At 38.2% G+C, this 15917-nt stretch overlaps 1 protein-coding gene across 4 annotated transcripts; it reads right to left on the reverse strand.

The window, feature by feature from the left end:
• Window positions 1-602: 602 nt before the first annotated feature.
• On the reverse strand, window positions 603-15634 carry AKNAD1 (AKNA domain containing 1). 4 transcript variants are annotated; one of them, XM_074906721.1, is made up of 17 exons: window positions 15492-15634; window positions 12874-14036; window positions 12182-12241; window positions 11737-11854; window positions 11477-11628; window positions 11306-11365; window positions 10683-10816; window positions 10208-10343; window positions 9416-9576; window positions 8782-8875; window positions 8061-8164; window positions 6625-6710; window positions 4984-5106; window positions 4788-4898; window positions 3838-3919; window positions 2886-3033; window positions 603-2272 (listed from the first exon to the last, which is right to left on the reverse strand). In XM_074906721.1, the coding sequence occupies exons 2-17, from the start codon at window positions 13957-13959 to the stop codon at window positions 2153-2155; spliced, it is 2775 nt and encodes a 924-aa protein (XP_074762822.1). In that variant the 5' UTR covers window positions 13960-14036; window positions 15492-15634; the 3' UTR covers window positions 603-2152. The 4 variants fall into 4 exon arrangements, with proteins under 4 accessions (XP_074762822.1, XP_074762823.1, XP_074762821.1 ...); XM_074906722.1 differs by lacking the exon at window positions 15492-15634 and adding an exon at window positions 14532-14801 and having other exon boundaries at window positions 11737-11851; XM_074906720.1 differs by lacking the exon at window positions 15492-15634 and adding an exon at window positions 14532-14801.
• Window positions 15635-15917: the final 283 nt, after the last annotated feature.

Consider the following 15917-nt stretch of genomic DNA (forward strand, 5'->3'; position numbering starts at 1 on the left):
GGACACTCTTTTCCTAGATGAAGAATTGTTTTATCAAGATCAAGAATGGGTAAGAGTTGTATTAAGATAAACATCTTCCCCCTAAGCTAATTTTAGAGTACATTTACAAGGTGTATTATAACTTCGAAAGTTCCTGTTTTCATATTATATATCCTAAAATACATATCTAGCCCTTACATGTGGGCCTAGATTCACATAAGCACAGATGTTGGTCTGATTACCTGAGATACTAAAGATATATTTTCGAGTGCAGCTTATTTAAGTTGAATCTCAAAATTTGAACAACATTCAGAGAGAGCTGAGAGGAAAATCAAAGGTATGGAAGGCTTTCAATGTCAAGAATGGCTAGAATAAAATCCTTGATCAAGGGGGAAAAAAGGCGATGGAGGAGTATGCAATGGAAGCCTTGAAAAACTACTGTTATTGTGCAGACTGAAGAGACCAACACATTACCTTCCTTTTCAGTGTGTGAAGTAACACCTGAAACTTGTAATTGTCAAATTTAAAACAAAAGGACATTTAGCATCTGAGACATAGTTCAGTAATGACATACTTTACTTTGTTATATGGGGGGGGGGGGGGGGAACCTCAACATGCATGAGGAAGAAAATCTTTATAGGGCTATTAAATATGAAGATATTACTGCTGGTTTGGAAGGACTCTGAGCTTTCAGTTTGCCAGAGAATGTTCTGAGGGAATGTCACTACATCCTTGTCTTACTAAATAGGTTTGTTCTTAGGCGTTTGCTATCAGACCCAGGACAGCAGGTTCAGACAGTGACCCAGGATAAGCAAAAGGTCTAGCTGTTCTTGTGGTGTGGAAAGATTTCTACAGAAGAGATTAATCTTTTATTGGATCTAGGAAGCCTACAGCTATTAGTTTAACTATTAAGTTCATTTGCAAGGTAGTAACAGGGACGTTCTAAACATTAATCTAGTACAGGGGGTATGAGCCTTTCACTATCCTGTGCTGTTGTCTTAAGTTAAATAAAGCAAAACTGGGGAAAATAAGCAGAGGCAATTCAAGTTATAAGAATATACTATAAGAGCCTAAGGGAGAAAAGAAAGGTTGGTGGTATTGTTGAATTGGTATTGGTTGATGGTATTGTGTGGAAGAAACCCTAAAAGAAGCCATTGACTCAGGCTAGTAAATCAGTGGTACACAGCAAGTTTAGCTATCGCTGCTTGTGTGAACAGAGTCTGGATTATCTCTGTATCCATCAACTGCTGAAACAACTTAGGTTTGCCTGAAAATGACTGTCCTTTTTAAGCAATGAACTGTCACTTCTAACTTGATTTCCATCAGTCCCTATATGCTTTGGAATTGTTTCAGTCAATAGTATCCCTGATAATACACCGCTGTTAACTGCTTGCTCTTAATCACTGCAGTTAAATGGATTTCAGAAGGAAAATAATACATGACTTTACTCGGCCCACTGTACTTCTGCAGTATTTTAAAATTTTTCAGCCTGCTTACCATCAGCTAAAATCTCAAAGCCAGATATGTCTGACAAGGCAAGGATACCACATTGAAGAAACAGAAAATTTAATTGTTAGGGATACAGAGACAACAAATGGTATTAGTTACTGAGACATGCAAGGAAGTATCTTAATAACAACTCTCAATGTAGGGCATTCTAAAAATAATTACAAATGTTAACTATGACTTAGTATGTTAGCGTGATACTTAAAAGATGTCTTGGGTGCAGAGGCTGTTTCCCTTGGGCATGCTTAAGCAGCTGCTGTTAAGGTGTGGGAAGTAAATACATGTAGGGAGTGACTGAGATTTATTCTATTTGGGGGTGGGGGGAAATCAAAAATCAGAAAGTTAATTTGGCTTGTTTAAGCCAGGTTTTATTCAGCTGTCCTAAGCAAATGCTTAGAGACGGTAGCTGTGCATAATAACAGGGGTTAGCCAACATACTAAAGACTGACAATCAAATTAGTAATTTGTTTTCCAGTTCTGAGACTGAGTGTAAACATGTGGAATTCCAATATGCTCTGGTTTGGTTTAGTACTGATAGTTACAGAACAGCTGGCCAAGGCAGCAGCTAGCTGACTTTCTGGTCTTTGTATTTATCACTTTTTATTTCCAGAGATACTGACACTTCAGTGTCAACCAGCAAAACAATACAGCATTTGAAACTAGGTGGTTAAAGCTGTTTTCTTTTAACTTTAGCTAGATCTTCTGAAACAGCTCGTACCATTCGTTCTGTAGCTTTCTTCAAACTGTTTGCTGTCTGTATGGCATGATCCAGAGTAGAACTTAAAATCTGTTGGGAATAATACAGAGCCTTGTTAATACAGAAGGCAAATGTTTGTGTAGGTACAGAATAGAAAGTGATGTTTAATTAAGGTTTTATGTAGCATTTTAACTCAGAATACATGTTGAGAAGTAAAAATTCTGAGTCATGGGATAGACTGTTCCAGGATTCAAGTTAGAAGTATTTGTTTTTCTCTTCAGTTGTGTATCCCTTTGAATTGAGGGATATTTACGCCTTTCTAAAGTGGCAGCCCTGGTGTGGTACATGTTTGCTGTATTCAGAAGGGGTTTTTTTGGTTTTGATAGTAATTTGTAAGGCTAGGGTGACAGTTTCAGTATATGAAACAATTCCAGAGGTAAGATCCAGTGCTCTTCTTTTGTGCCTTTTACCATTTATACAAGGACTAAGTTTCATAAAAAGTCTGTAACATACTCTTAGGAAGAAATATACTAATATATAAGCTAAAGTACTTGGTATTTAACTCTCTCCTGTCTTATCTTCAAATGGACTAGACTGGCTTAGATTGTAATTGCTAAGAATGGGATGTTCAGCAGTGCCATGATGTGGGGGCGTACTCTTCTCAAGCTAGTTGCGTGGCTGTTAATTTTCACTCAAGCCTTACATTTGCATTGGAATCATTAGCATTTCTGTTTCTGGTGTTGATTGCAGATTTTCTTTGGGCAGACTTCTTGCTGGGTAAGTATTGACGTGAAAGGGTAATTTTATCATATGGGCTTGAATAGCAGGTTTTGGCAGCCTCAAAGTTTTGCCTAAAGATAAGATGTATAGAATAAAAAAAATTTTTAGTAAGCAAAAGAATTTCTACATTAGGAGTTAAATGCATACACCTTGATAGCATACTCAGTTGCAAGTTAATTTTACGGGGGGTAGATTTTTTTCATTTAATTGTAAAACACAGTCTATTATAATTTGTGTTACATCTCTATTGCAGTAAGCCAGACAACATTCCAGGAGGTAGAGTCAGGAAATCTCTCATAATAGTACCACGTTCTTGGTGTTGTAAGTTTCTCTCAGAGTGGTCTATGCCATTGATTCTCGAGTGCAGCTGCAGTACTTCCAGGCAATTACTGCTACTGAGTAATGCTCTAAAAATACGGTAGTAAAACTCGTCTGAGTTTGTCTACTCTGTGCTGCAGTTAAACTGCTTTACTTCTCAGGCTTTCAGTGTAATTTAATGTTAACATCAGTTAGCAATAGAACTGTTACTTATAGAGAAATAGTAGCAAGCAGAATTGCATCTTTAATACAGACATGCTTTTGAATCTGTGATTGGGAACATCCTCTTAATAAAGTGAGTTATTTTTTTACTACTGAATGTGTCAGCTGAAGAAGTCAGATGTTTACTCTTAATTAAATTAGAAAGATTGAAGAACTACTCTAAGAATTATTTACACTTGCTCTGGGCAAATATTTTAATTTCACTAATGTACAACACACAGTGCAAAAGAGAAGATGTTCCTCCTGCTTATGATATTGGTGAGTTTCTTTTTTATGCTGAATCTTCAACAAGGGCTTTTTTGGTTGTACTGCATATTGTTATCGCTACAGATTACCTTTCAGAAAGTCTGTTTACAAGTTCATGTGGCTCTTTATTTCTTTGAGGTTTTTGAGTGGAGATTCTCTTCTGTGAATAAGCTGTAGTTGTTGAGGCCATGTTTAAAACAAAAAAAGTAATTTTTTAATGTATTTAATACTTTAGTATAAATTTTAAAAAATCAGGTAAGTATCACTGCTGAATAAAATTTGAATTTTTTTAAAGATTTTTTTGTGGTAAATGAGGACAGATTAACCTTTTTGGGTTTGCTGTTGAACTTAGTTCTGTGGCAAATAGTAGGCAGATTTATATTCCATTTCATACAATGAAGGACTGCAGGAGGAATAATCAGATTCTCATAATCCTAATAATTACATGAATGCTACTTTGATTTATAGTTTCATAGTTATTTATATAGATAAGTAGCTAATTTAGCTATATATATATCTGTTTATAGCTATATATAGAAGTAGCTGATTTCTTCTGTAGTATAGAGGAGTCTGAGATAAGTGACTTTAAAAGCTAGATATTCAACACTTTTTTTTAATTAGGCTTTCCTTGACTTTGCTGCATGTCACACAATTTGAGTGTAAAGCTAGAATTTTCTTTAGTATTTGTTACACATTTGGTAACAGCTAGCACTGAAAAAGTTGTCACAGTAATTCCCAATTTTAATATTCTTCCTTATAGCACTGCAAAATAAGATATTCCTGTCATAAATAAAGTATGGAAGGGACCCCTCTCACAAAGAAACAGAGAAGGTTAAAGCTGTCATGCATGGGGATTAACCTTGGCTAGGTGTCTAAAAGTTGGATTTACTAGTCTTGCTCTGCAAGATCTGTACACATCCACTGTTTAGCTACAGTGCTATTGATTACTTAAATTTGGCCTCGTGCAGTGTGGCTTTCTGCCCCTTAAAAAAGTATCTAGCCTGTGATTGGTTATTATTTCATAACAAATCATACTTACAGGATGAATCAGACCTTTTATTTCTACATAGGGCAAAAGGCTGAAGACACTCTTTGTAATTTCTGAGTTTACATTGATCTCTGCTTCTTCTAGGGCATCTGCATCGAAGTCCTGAAAACAAAGATGTGTTGTTTAGAAAATAAAGCACTAAACAATATTTTTGTGTAGATTGTAATATGTTTTGGAATCACTATACCTTTTCTCTCTCCACATAATCTTGTGTTGAATGTTTTGTAACTTTCAGTCTTAGAGTTCACAAGTTCCTTGCTTTGCAAATCGTCATAAGAATCATAGGCTGAGATGTCTTCTGAATCGCTGCCTAAAATCCCAAAAAGACATTAAAAAGGACTGAAAGATTCTGATAGGTACACAGGCCAGAATTTCTAGGTAATTATTTGGCTTTCAGTACTGTAATTTCTGAGTTCTTTGCTGCCATTAACAGTACTGCAATTTGAAGAAGTGCTTTTTTTCTTCCTTTTTACAGGTGGGGATTGAACTTTAAAGATTGACTTTCAGCCCTGACTGTAAATCTCAAATGTAGATTTTTTTTTTTTTTTTTTGGTGGTGGTGGTTGTTTCCTGTCTCAGAACTGTTTTTTAAAAAAATTAAGCTCTCCATTTCCCTGTCCTTAGGTTCTTGTATTGAAGGTTAAAATTCTTACAAGTTGAAGTGTTAGAAAAACAATGCAGCCTTAGAGGAATGTGACAGATGAGTTTGGGAGGATCTAGTAGAACACTGCTTTAGCTATTGCGTAAACCAGTACTAACAATAATGGCCTGACTGTATTATATTACAGTGAAAGGATATCAGAGAGAAGCCAAGAACAAAAGATAAACCGAAGGTAATAACCTACATATTCAGACATAAAGCTGAATCTTAGGATATCTCATGCTATTCTTTTTTAGTTGTTGGGTACTAACAGCTTCAGAGTATTGTGCAGTGGAAAGATAAAATTGGGATGCCCTAAGGAAAACAGATACTGATTAGATTCTAGTGAACTTCTAAGAGGTGGAGTCTTGGATGACTTGACAGCTGACTTCATTACCTCACAGTAGCCTGTGTGGACTCTAGTTTGGATTTGGTAGAATTTTATTATTAGGAGCTGGACTAAAGAAGGAGAATATTTCCAGTCTTTGTCAACCCAGAATGGATCAGATTTAGGAGAACTCTTTTCTTTTGTTTTCATGCAGAATAAGAAAGTTGAATCCAAAAACTAGAAGTGGAAGTACTGATAGGAAATGTTTCAGTCACTGAGTTTGGAGTCTCCTTCTAGGACATGAAATAAATGCATATGATAAGAAGATAAAGCAAAATCAAAGCATGGTGTGCACACCACTGTTATGCTTTTGAAAATGGTAATAGTAGTAACAATATTTGTAAACTTATCTAAGAAGCTGAGTTAGAATTGTAGAGTAATTCAGGTTGGATAGGACTTTGGGAGATCATCTGGCCCAATCCCTTCTCAAAGCAGGACCAACTTAGATGAAGTTGTTCAGGACTCTGTCCAGTTCAATTTTGAGTATCTCCGAGGATGGAGATACCACAGCCTCTCTAGAACAATGTGTCAATATTTGATTAGATCCTGAGTTAAAACTTGAGTTTATATCTAACTAGATATTCTGTTGCCTCTTGGTCTGTCACTGAGACTTCCACAGTAAATTTGACTTCATGTCTTCTTCATAGTCTCTTTATTCTTAGGGTCTTGCTCTGTGCCAACATCTGTTAAAACTGCAAAACAATCTTCATGCTGCTGAGATGTGACAGGAATGTAGTTCTTAACAGGATTCAGTAGTAGGTATTAGCATAGTTCTGACCTTTGTATGCTATCACTACTTACTGTGGTTGGTGTCTGATAAATCAGTTGGTTTTCTCTGAATGAAGAGTGAAGATGTTCCAGTGTTCCTTTCCTGACTGCTTGTATCTCTTTGAGCATGAAAACAAAATGATATTTCAATTGTATCTTAACTTTATGATGAGCCTTGTAAGCATATTACATTAATGTCTGACCACTTCTTAGTTGAGGAGAAATCACATTGACTCATAGAAAGAACTCTACCTGTATCAACTATCCAAAAAGGTGGTAAGTAGAAGCTTAAACTAAAAAATAAGCCAATTGTGAAATAATGACCCCTTCAGTTGAAGGACATATTCTGAAAAAAAGGACCCTGACTTACTAGAGCTGTTAAAAATGCTTAAAAGTAGAGGTTTCGATAATCACATCTTTGAATAGCAAAGTAGTATGAAATCCTATGAATTTGTACATGTTAACATATGTTGCATCAAAATATTATTAGTGGTAAGGATGATGCAGTTTCTTGGTAACTTTGAGCTATTAAGGCTTTAATTTTACTGCCTTTAGATAATTAGAGGAATATTTAAGATGTGTGTTCTGCCAGAGCAAAAATAAATTTCCTTGTTTGCATTATTTCACATGTATTTTCAACTTAGGGCATACAGCATCATCAAACTTTTGTGGAAAAATTTCAGCCCACTTACGAAAATAAAGATCAGAAAATTCAGCTAAATTTCTTGAAGTGATTTAAGTAAGAGGGAAAAAAAAATGGAAGCTATGTCAGTTTTACTGTATAAATATTAACCTCTATGCTGAAAAAACTTGAGGATGTATTTAGATTAATATTATTATGTTCTACATGGCATATATTACAAGATCTAGCTTTGGACATAAATTTAATTTGCCAAAATTTCAAACTCCAAAATAACCCATGTAGACTCATCATGCTGACACTTCTGTAAATTAAACTTTACAGATTGACCCTTATACTTGAAATATATGCATATGTATCAGTATGCTCTCCTTCCAGGCCTACCAGATTAGTTCATGGCAAAAATATTTTTCATTGTTGAACACTTTGCAGTCATCCCAGTTTAGGATGCTGACATGCACTGCTGAATAGAGAACAAAGTTTCTTCTCTTAATACACTATTAAAATAACTCTGTGCCACTTAAGCACCATAAACCTTGTACTGGTCCAGTGAGATGGGCTACTTTGTGATATGATTTTAAAGCCTCTCTTTAATAAAACTGATGGGAGTTTTGCTACTTTTCTGGTCATCTGGTATGTTGCTTACCTATGTGAATAACTGGTCATAAACCTGAGAACAGATCCTCCTCTCATTTGCACATCTTAAAGACGTTATTCAGTGTTCCGTGCAGAGTCCAGTATAGAGACATATCAGTGTACATGCATGTATCTGTTCACCTAGCTGTAGAAAACCACATCTATGACTAGCCAAAATATGTAATGCACTTACCCTTTCATACTTTCTTCATCAACATCAAATTTTTGACTTAAGGTACCCTGACTACAGGATGCAAGACCTTCAGCAGCATATTTTTCCTCAGATGAAAGGAATCCCTGTTGCACCCAGAAGGCAAAACAAGTTTACATATGAATGTTTATATTACTGTGTATCTATAACAATTATATATCAAACAGAATAGTGTAAACAGTGGCATCATTTGCTTATCACTTCTGTATTGCTTTCAGTTGCCATCAACTCTACAATTTGCTTCATCTATTTACAATTCTAACTAGAGCAGACTGGACAAAATATGAGTATTTCTTTGAAGTTGGAATTCAAGGCAGGCTTTCATATTGCTTTCAGAAGGATTAGTATATATTAATTTATCTCAATGCCTTAAAATGAAATATTTTTGTAAGCAAGCAATTGCTTGTAAACTTTTGCTCCCTGACCAAATAATAAAGGCAGGCTAGTAAACACAGGTAAGTCTTCCCTGAGAGAAGCAAACTTTATCACAGTTTTCAAAATTTAAGAGTCCTTAAATTTTTTCCTTTGGAAACAAGTTCAGCAATGTTATGATACACTGTAGTATCTAAAAGCTGAGCCATTGTGCTGTGCAAAAACTGAAGAGAAAAATGTTGTGTGATCTCAAAGATAAATAAAGTCTAAGTTTAAAAAAAAAAGTATGAAAACCATATAAAAAAAAAAAGTATGAAAACTGATGTCATACCATCATGTTGGAAGAATGCTCGTTTGTTAGCAGACCTCCTTTTCCGAGAGGCTCTGTTTCTCTTCTGGAAGTTGATTCAGCTCTCTTTTGTAACCTTAATTGGTTAAGGAGAACCATTTATTTTATTTTTATAATCTCACCGAGATGATTAACACGTATGAAATACTCCCCAGGAGGACAGAGATGGTATCTAGATTGTTTCACAGAATTCTGATGGCTAACTATGTAAATATCTGCATCCCTCCCTTTTCTTGTTTAAGTGAAAATACTACACAGATGTTGGCAAATAACTTATATTTTTTTACTGGCTGTGTACTTTGACTAGTCATTCACATCCTGAATTTGTGTGGTTGCAATGAATTTCATACAGAGGTATGATTTAACTCCTAGTGAAACTGATGATGGTAGTGTTTTCACTTCAGGAAATACTTTGAGGTCCATAAGACCCAGAAAGGTAGGAATGCTAGGCTGTAAGGAATTCTTGGGTATGTAGTTATAGAATTCTGTAAAAGTTCTATTCTGGAAATATTCCCATTACTTCTGGATTCCAGACATCCCAACTTTCTATATTCAGCAAATAATTTTAGATAAGTTTTACAAAAACTTCAGTAGCTGTTTCAAAGTTTTCACTTACATGTTAAGACAAAGATTGTACTTGTCTTCTAAAGAAAACTGATTTGTCTCTGGGGTTACATCAGTTGTCTGACTCTTTTCTCCCTCATTGTTCTTGTGAAGAAACGCAGTTTCAGTATGTCTTCTTTCTGGAGGATCAGCAATGCTTGAAACTACTGAGCTCTGTACAAGGAACCATAGCATAGACATGTGTATATGTGGTCACTGCACTGCAAGTACATGAGTTCGACCAGCCAGCATTTTCTGAGTGTCTCTGACTTGGGATTCAGAGAAAAATGTTTTTCTAAAGCATGAACTATTGAAAGCATTTGGTGATACCTGTAGATTTGTAGAAGGCTGTAAGGTGGGGTGTTTTTGGTGCATTTATGATACAGAACAAAATGTTACCATACTTAGTAGTAAGCTCAATTTTCTATGCTACAATAATGTTTGGTCTCCTAGTAATTCTGCAGTTTAAGAATCACAGACAGTAATATTTCTTCCAACTAAATGACAGCGATTAATTCCCCCAAACAAAGACAGCTTTGTAAAAGTTAAAGTAGGTGCTCCTATTTTATTACTCTGAAATAAAGAATATTGAGTGTAGCTGTGTTTTTATACTTGGGCTTCTCATAATGAAATACTATGAAGTTAATACTTCATGAAAAATTTTCTCTGAAGTAACATGCTATCTAAAAGTGTCATTGCTCTTATTAGAGGAGAACATACAGTAGTACAAGCATACTGAGGTTCTTGAAACTTGCATCAGTAAAACAGAATAATTATCTTTAAATAATGAAACTCACTGAGTTACCTTACAAAGAGAGTATGATGAATGAGCAGATTCATAGGAGGTACGCAAAGAAGACAAGTTGCATTTGCTGGCATCGGTTTCTTCTTGGATGTCTTCAAGCAGCATGCCAAGTCTAAATATTTCCCCTTCCACCTTTCTAAACCCAATTGCAACACAGTTAGTGAAACCTGTATAAACTGATACTGTATTTCTTACTAGGATAACCATATTGGGCATTGCAGTATACTTCCCATGAGAAGAAAAACAACAAAATTAATGGAGTTTACAGAGTTCCTTTTAAGTGTTTGAATTAGTTAGGTATTCCAATTACAGCTAGGATATATAAAGCCTAAGATTAATTTTGGCCAAATCACTTCTAGCTTACACTTATAACACTGTTTTCATTTCAGAAAAATTCTTATGTTTAAATGAAGTAATTGTGGTAAGACTCTCAAAATACAGAAAATAGACTGATGTACTACTTAGCACTTCTAACCTTTCAGGATCAAATTCTCCAACGTTGATATACTTGTTCTTGTAGTTCTGCAGCTGTAAATTACGGTGCTCTTTTCTAGCTGTTAAATAATTCCTTTCCAAGGCATCAAGGTATCTTTTCAATTGATTTAACACCTTCACCAATGAGAAATAATTCAATAGCAAACATCATTATGATTTAGCAAGCCATAGTAATAACTACTTCTGCTATGTGAACCAGATGCTATTTGCAGTGATGTTGGTAAGAATTTTGGTACTGCTCTGAATTGGAACAGGACTGCATCTTGTATGTCCACCTAGTACTTTCTACTGCTGTATTATGTACAAGTGAAATATTAAACCATGACTTCTGAACTGATACCCTACATTTCAAATTCATAACTTAAATGGCAACATAAGGTCTTTCACTAACAGTTTTGAGTTGTAATCCTTAAAACAAATCTAACAGTTCCGCCACCTACTGAACACCTTTGGTTTTGCCTCTTAAACTTGTAATTGCAGTCTGAGATGTATAAAAACATTATTTTTCTCTGTTTGAGGAAAACATGGAGTATCTTGCCATAAGATTATAAGTCTACAGCCATTTAAAGTGTATTTCAGATATCTGAAAATATGTAAAATTACCAGATAGTTATCTTGAAAAAGGAATGTCTCTTGAGCCATATGCTTAGAGAAGTCTTCCACCTTCAAGACAAAAACATTAGACTTTCATTTGGGATTTTAAAAATGAATACGCCAAATAAATATAGAATTTGAACATCAGTGCGAAGTATATATTAAAACAGAGCTCTTTACTTTCTTTATCAGTTGATCTGTCTGATCCTTTAGTATTTGAGACATCTTTTCTCCTAGTGTTAGTTCTGGCAATAAATTAGACGGATTTAGACAGTTTGCTGCTTCTGTACCAGCTGCTGGTGATGCTGATGCTGTTGTTCCACACTGCAAACCTACATAATGCAAGATAAGATCAATCAATTGGAATTTCTGCCCAAAAGTGCTATCAAATGACATTAAACAGTCATTTGCCTAGTTAATGTAACTTTAGTTAGACAAACCTTGTGTAGATTGTATAGGGATAGGAGCATGTAATGTAAAGACTTCAGAGGATGTCCCCATGTCTCCTGAGTAAATGGCAATGCTGGTGTTTCGAAAATGTGACTGAGGAAGTATCTGCTAAAGAGAGAACTTTGGTTATAGAAACAATGTATTGAACACTTGTGGACATAAAAACCTCAGAAATAAACCAATACATAGGACAAGTTATTAATGTTAATTTTAACAATACCACATAATTTTGTGTGTTTATAGTTTGATATATGTATAGTGGTCATTTTATAAATACTTAAATACTTCAGCTGTACGTTGTGAAAATCTAAAGAGGATTTGTATGGATGGGAAGTACAGTATGGAGGTGATAATAGAGTTTTTGGAAGTATTCATAGTCCTAAAGGTAAAGGAGAAGGAATTAAAAGCAAATAAAACTTGTTTTGAGAGATTTACCTTAGGATTTAATCTCAGACGGTCAATATGATTCTGGATGTCAGCATGCTGTGTCAGCATCTTGTTTGCAGGCAGAAAATAATAGGGAAAACCATTAAAATTTGTTACATCTCAAATGTTTTACTAAGATAGGAATTTAGGAAGGGACTTAAGCATCTGTGTAGCTCTGTCAGTGAACTCTGTGGAAATGAAACTGAGAAGTGATTATCTAATTGCTTACAAACTTTAAAAGAAATTTACTACAATAAGGGAAATACTGTTACCAAACAAAATTAATAAATACTGGTATAGTTGAAGAGTGTTAAGATGTGAAAAAAGGCAAAGATGCCTTTAACATAAACATAGGCACAGTATAAAAAAGTATTTTTAAGAAAAACTTGAAAGTACTTTTGGTGAATCTGAACATTTACATATAATACTAGAAATAATTTATAGTGAATTTCCTAATGATTTATAGGATGCTTTATAATCACAAATAATACTTCCGAGCATCATTAAATATTTGGTAATAAACGTTTTATTTGTGAAAGCAATTGCTGACTCAGGTGATACCTGTAGACTCATACCTGTAGCTCATACCTGTAGACTGCCTGCATGAACTAGTCATGTTAATTATACTGGACACAGAATAACTTCTTACAGTAAACCACTCTTCACCGAGTATTGAGAATTTCTTAAAGCATCTTAATTACCTCTAGCTGTTGCAACAGTTCTGGAATGCTCACTTCTTCTTGATTCTCTACTTCAGCAGAATTGAGATAGTGCTTATTTTCTATAATGTTGTTCACAATTACTGGTTTACTTAAAATAGGGAAGGATTTTGCTCTTTCACTTGCAGGAACTGAGTTAATATGGTCACTTATTTTTGGTAGTTCAACTTCTGAAGCAACTTCAGAGAAGTTGGGAAGGCAGTAGTGAGCTTGACCTTGGCCATATTTGAGCTTGTGAGGTGAAACTGTTTTCTGAAAGAGGGCACTCCCTTCTTTCATGTTTTGAAAGATGTGTGAATCTTCATTCTCCTTAATCGATTGTGAATTTTCTTGTCTGCACCCACACTTAGCAGTAAAATAAATAGGTTTATTTGAAACACATCTATTTTTGTTCAGAAGATGTTGATTTTTATCACTCATGTTTACTTCCTTGTGCTTTTCTAAGTGATGTTCTTCAAAGTTAGTTGCCCATTGTTCATGCACTAAAGACCATCTGACATGTTCTGAAGGCTCAGGTTTGTTCACAGTGTCATCGATACTTTCAGTAAAGGATGTCTCTGGTATTGTCTCGCATTCAATTAAAGGGCATGTGCTTACTAACTCTCCCTGAGAAAAATGACGCAAAAGGACATCAGACATTTTTGAGTGAGTTGGATGTTCTTTGATATCTGGGTTACTAAAACTACCAACAGGCAATTCCTTCTTAAAGGCAACTTCACTTCCAGGCATTTTGGCTGAAATTCCTGTTGTTCCTATGGCATTTCTGTGTTGATTGGAGAATTCTTCAGGCTGCGGATGAGTTTCATAATTTGCTGTTGCTTTCATGTTTTTGTTCTCTTTGGAACAGGCTAAATTTAAAATACCAGAAATACATTTTGTACAAGTACAGTCCTTCAGATTATCTGAATCGTTATTGTATTTACAGGTTATGCCTACATCTCCATCATAAGGTAAGTCATCTTGTTCCTCATCAGTTGCATCTGTGGTACAGCCTAATTCATCTGAAAATGAACTGTTCATTTGGGGTTTCATCCAGTCTGATGGTTTGCACTTTTTTGTAGTCTTCATATCCAGTTTTTGTAGAATATAAATGCCATTGCTGCTTCAGTAGCGGATAGAGCTTTTATTACTGCATGGATCAAAATCTGTAATGTATGAGTAGTTATTATTTTATACTTAAATACATTTCAGAATTAAGATCTACTTCTGTTTTATACCTACTGTAGGTGTTCTGTGAACCACTCCCCTGACACAAATGTTTTATTTATGCTAGTGTAAGTCTGGATTATCTACTGGAGGAGGGATGGACATAAATAACACAAGCACTGGCAAAAGGAGAACCTGTCCTCGCATCTTCATCCCTCCGTAGTATTACAGACAAAAAAATTTGGTAATAGAGCCAACTGTGGTACCAGAATTCAACCTTAGTTTTAGAAAAGAATAAAATAGAATTTCTCACTCTTTATCTCCCCGCCATCAAGCTTCTGCACCAGAGAGAAAGTGGCAACCTTTTTTCCATTTATTTTTCACCCCAGTTCATCAGATAAAATGCCATCTGTTTCTCTGATAGTGCGGTCAGGGACAGTCTGCTCCCCTTCACCTCCTCTGGCCTCCCCGTAGGCAGAAAGAAGCGAACTTACAGCCCTGCTTTCGGATCAGCGATGGTACAAGCGCCGCGGCTGTGCCCTTCAGTTCTCCGCGGGCAGGGGCGTTGTGCTGCTTTTAGCGCAACTCTCCCTCTCAAGAAACTCTTTTTTTTTTGTCGGGAGGGGTCGGGGGGGGTGGGGGGCGCAGCTGCCACCCGCAGCGCGCGCTCTGCCACGCGGCCGGCGAGGTTACGGGGCGCCAGGTGCGCGGCGGGCGCGGCGCTGCCGCCGCGTCCGCTTACAGGCCGGTCACCCGAGCGGGGCCGGGGGCAGGCCGGGCAGCCCCCGCCCCCCGCGGGCCGTGACGCCGCCTTCGCGCCGGGCCCGGGTTGCTCCCGCCGCCCCGCCCCGGGGGCCCCGCCCGGGCCCGCCCCCCCGTCCCCATTGGTCCGTGTGAATGATGCGGCCTTCCGGGGGCGGGGCGCGCGGGGGCCGTTGGCCGCCGCGCCCGTGGGGGAGGGCGGTGCCGGCGGCCGCGCGGGGATTGGTGGGTTCGAAGAGCGGCTGCGCGTGGGCGGGCGCCACCCCGCGCTCCCCGCTGCGGCGGTCGCCCTGCGAGCGGCGCCGGCCCCTCCGCCCGCCCGCCGGCCCCTCCGCCCGCCGGCCCCCAGGTGAGCGCGGCCCGGGCGGGAAGGGGCGCCGCGGGGCGGGGGGGCTCGGTCGCTCGCCGCCCGCTGCGGAGATGGCGGCGGCCGGGGCGGGGGGTCGCGTCGCGGGCGCAGCGGTGAGCGCTGGGTGCCGCGGAGGGGGGGAGCTTGCCGGGGGGCAGCCGCCGCGCCGCGCGGGGCCGCCGGGTGCCGCCGCCGCCTGTCAGCACCTGCGCCGGGGCCGGGCGGCTCCGAGCGCCGCTCCGGCGGTATCGCCGGCTCCGCCGGTCCCGGCTTCCCAGGGCTGCAGCGGCCCGTATCGCTGAGCCGCTTCTGGGCGGCCTGGTGCCTTGGCGAATCAACTTACCGGCGCGTCAGCCTTGGAGACGAGCGTGTGTCTGAGGTCCGGTGTTCTGACTTCCAGTGGTACTTTGTTGGCGGTCGCCGACCTCCCTTCTTTGGAAACAGAAGCGAGACGTGCCTGTCCCGCCAGCCCTAACTCACCGAGTATCGCTGACATCCCCCCCTTGTTTCTCTAAAGCGAATCAGTCTCCAGGAGGCATTGCATCACGTATTTTTAATCAGTTGGGTTGTGCTTAACAAGATAGGTAGGGATGATAAATAGTAAATGAAAGTTGAAGGGGGAGAATGAAACAGGCTATTAATATAACAGGAACCAAAACACCCATAAACGTACTGTGAAGAGTGAAGTATACATGGAACAAGCTCTAGGCTCTTAAAGAATTTGAGTTAGACACTATGTTGTGGCGTATCTAAACTCAGATTATACCAC

The sequence above is a fragment of the Athene noctua genome, chromosome 5 (assembly GCF_965140245.1).
Source record: "Athene noctua chromosome 5, bAthNoc1.hap1.1, whole genome shotgun sequence".
Lineage (NCBI taxonomy): Eukaryota > Metazoa > Chordata > Aves > Strigiformes > Strigidae > Athene > Athene noctua.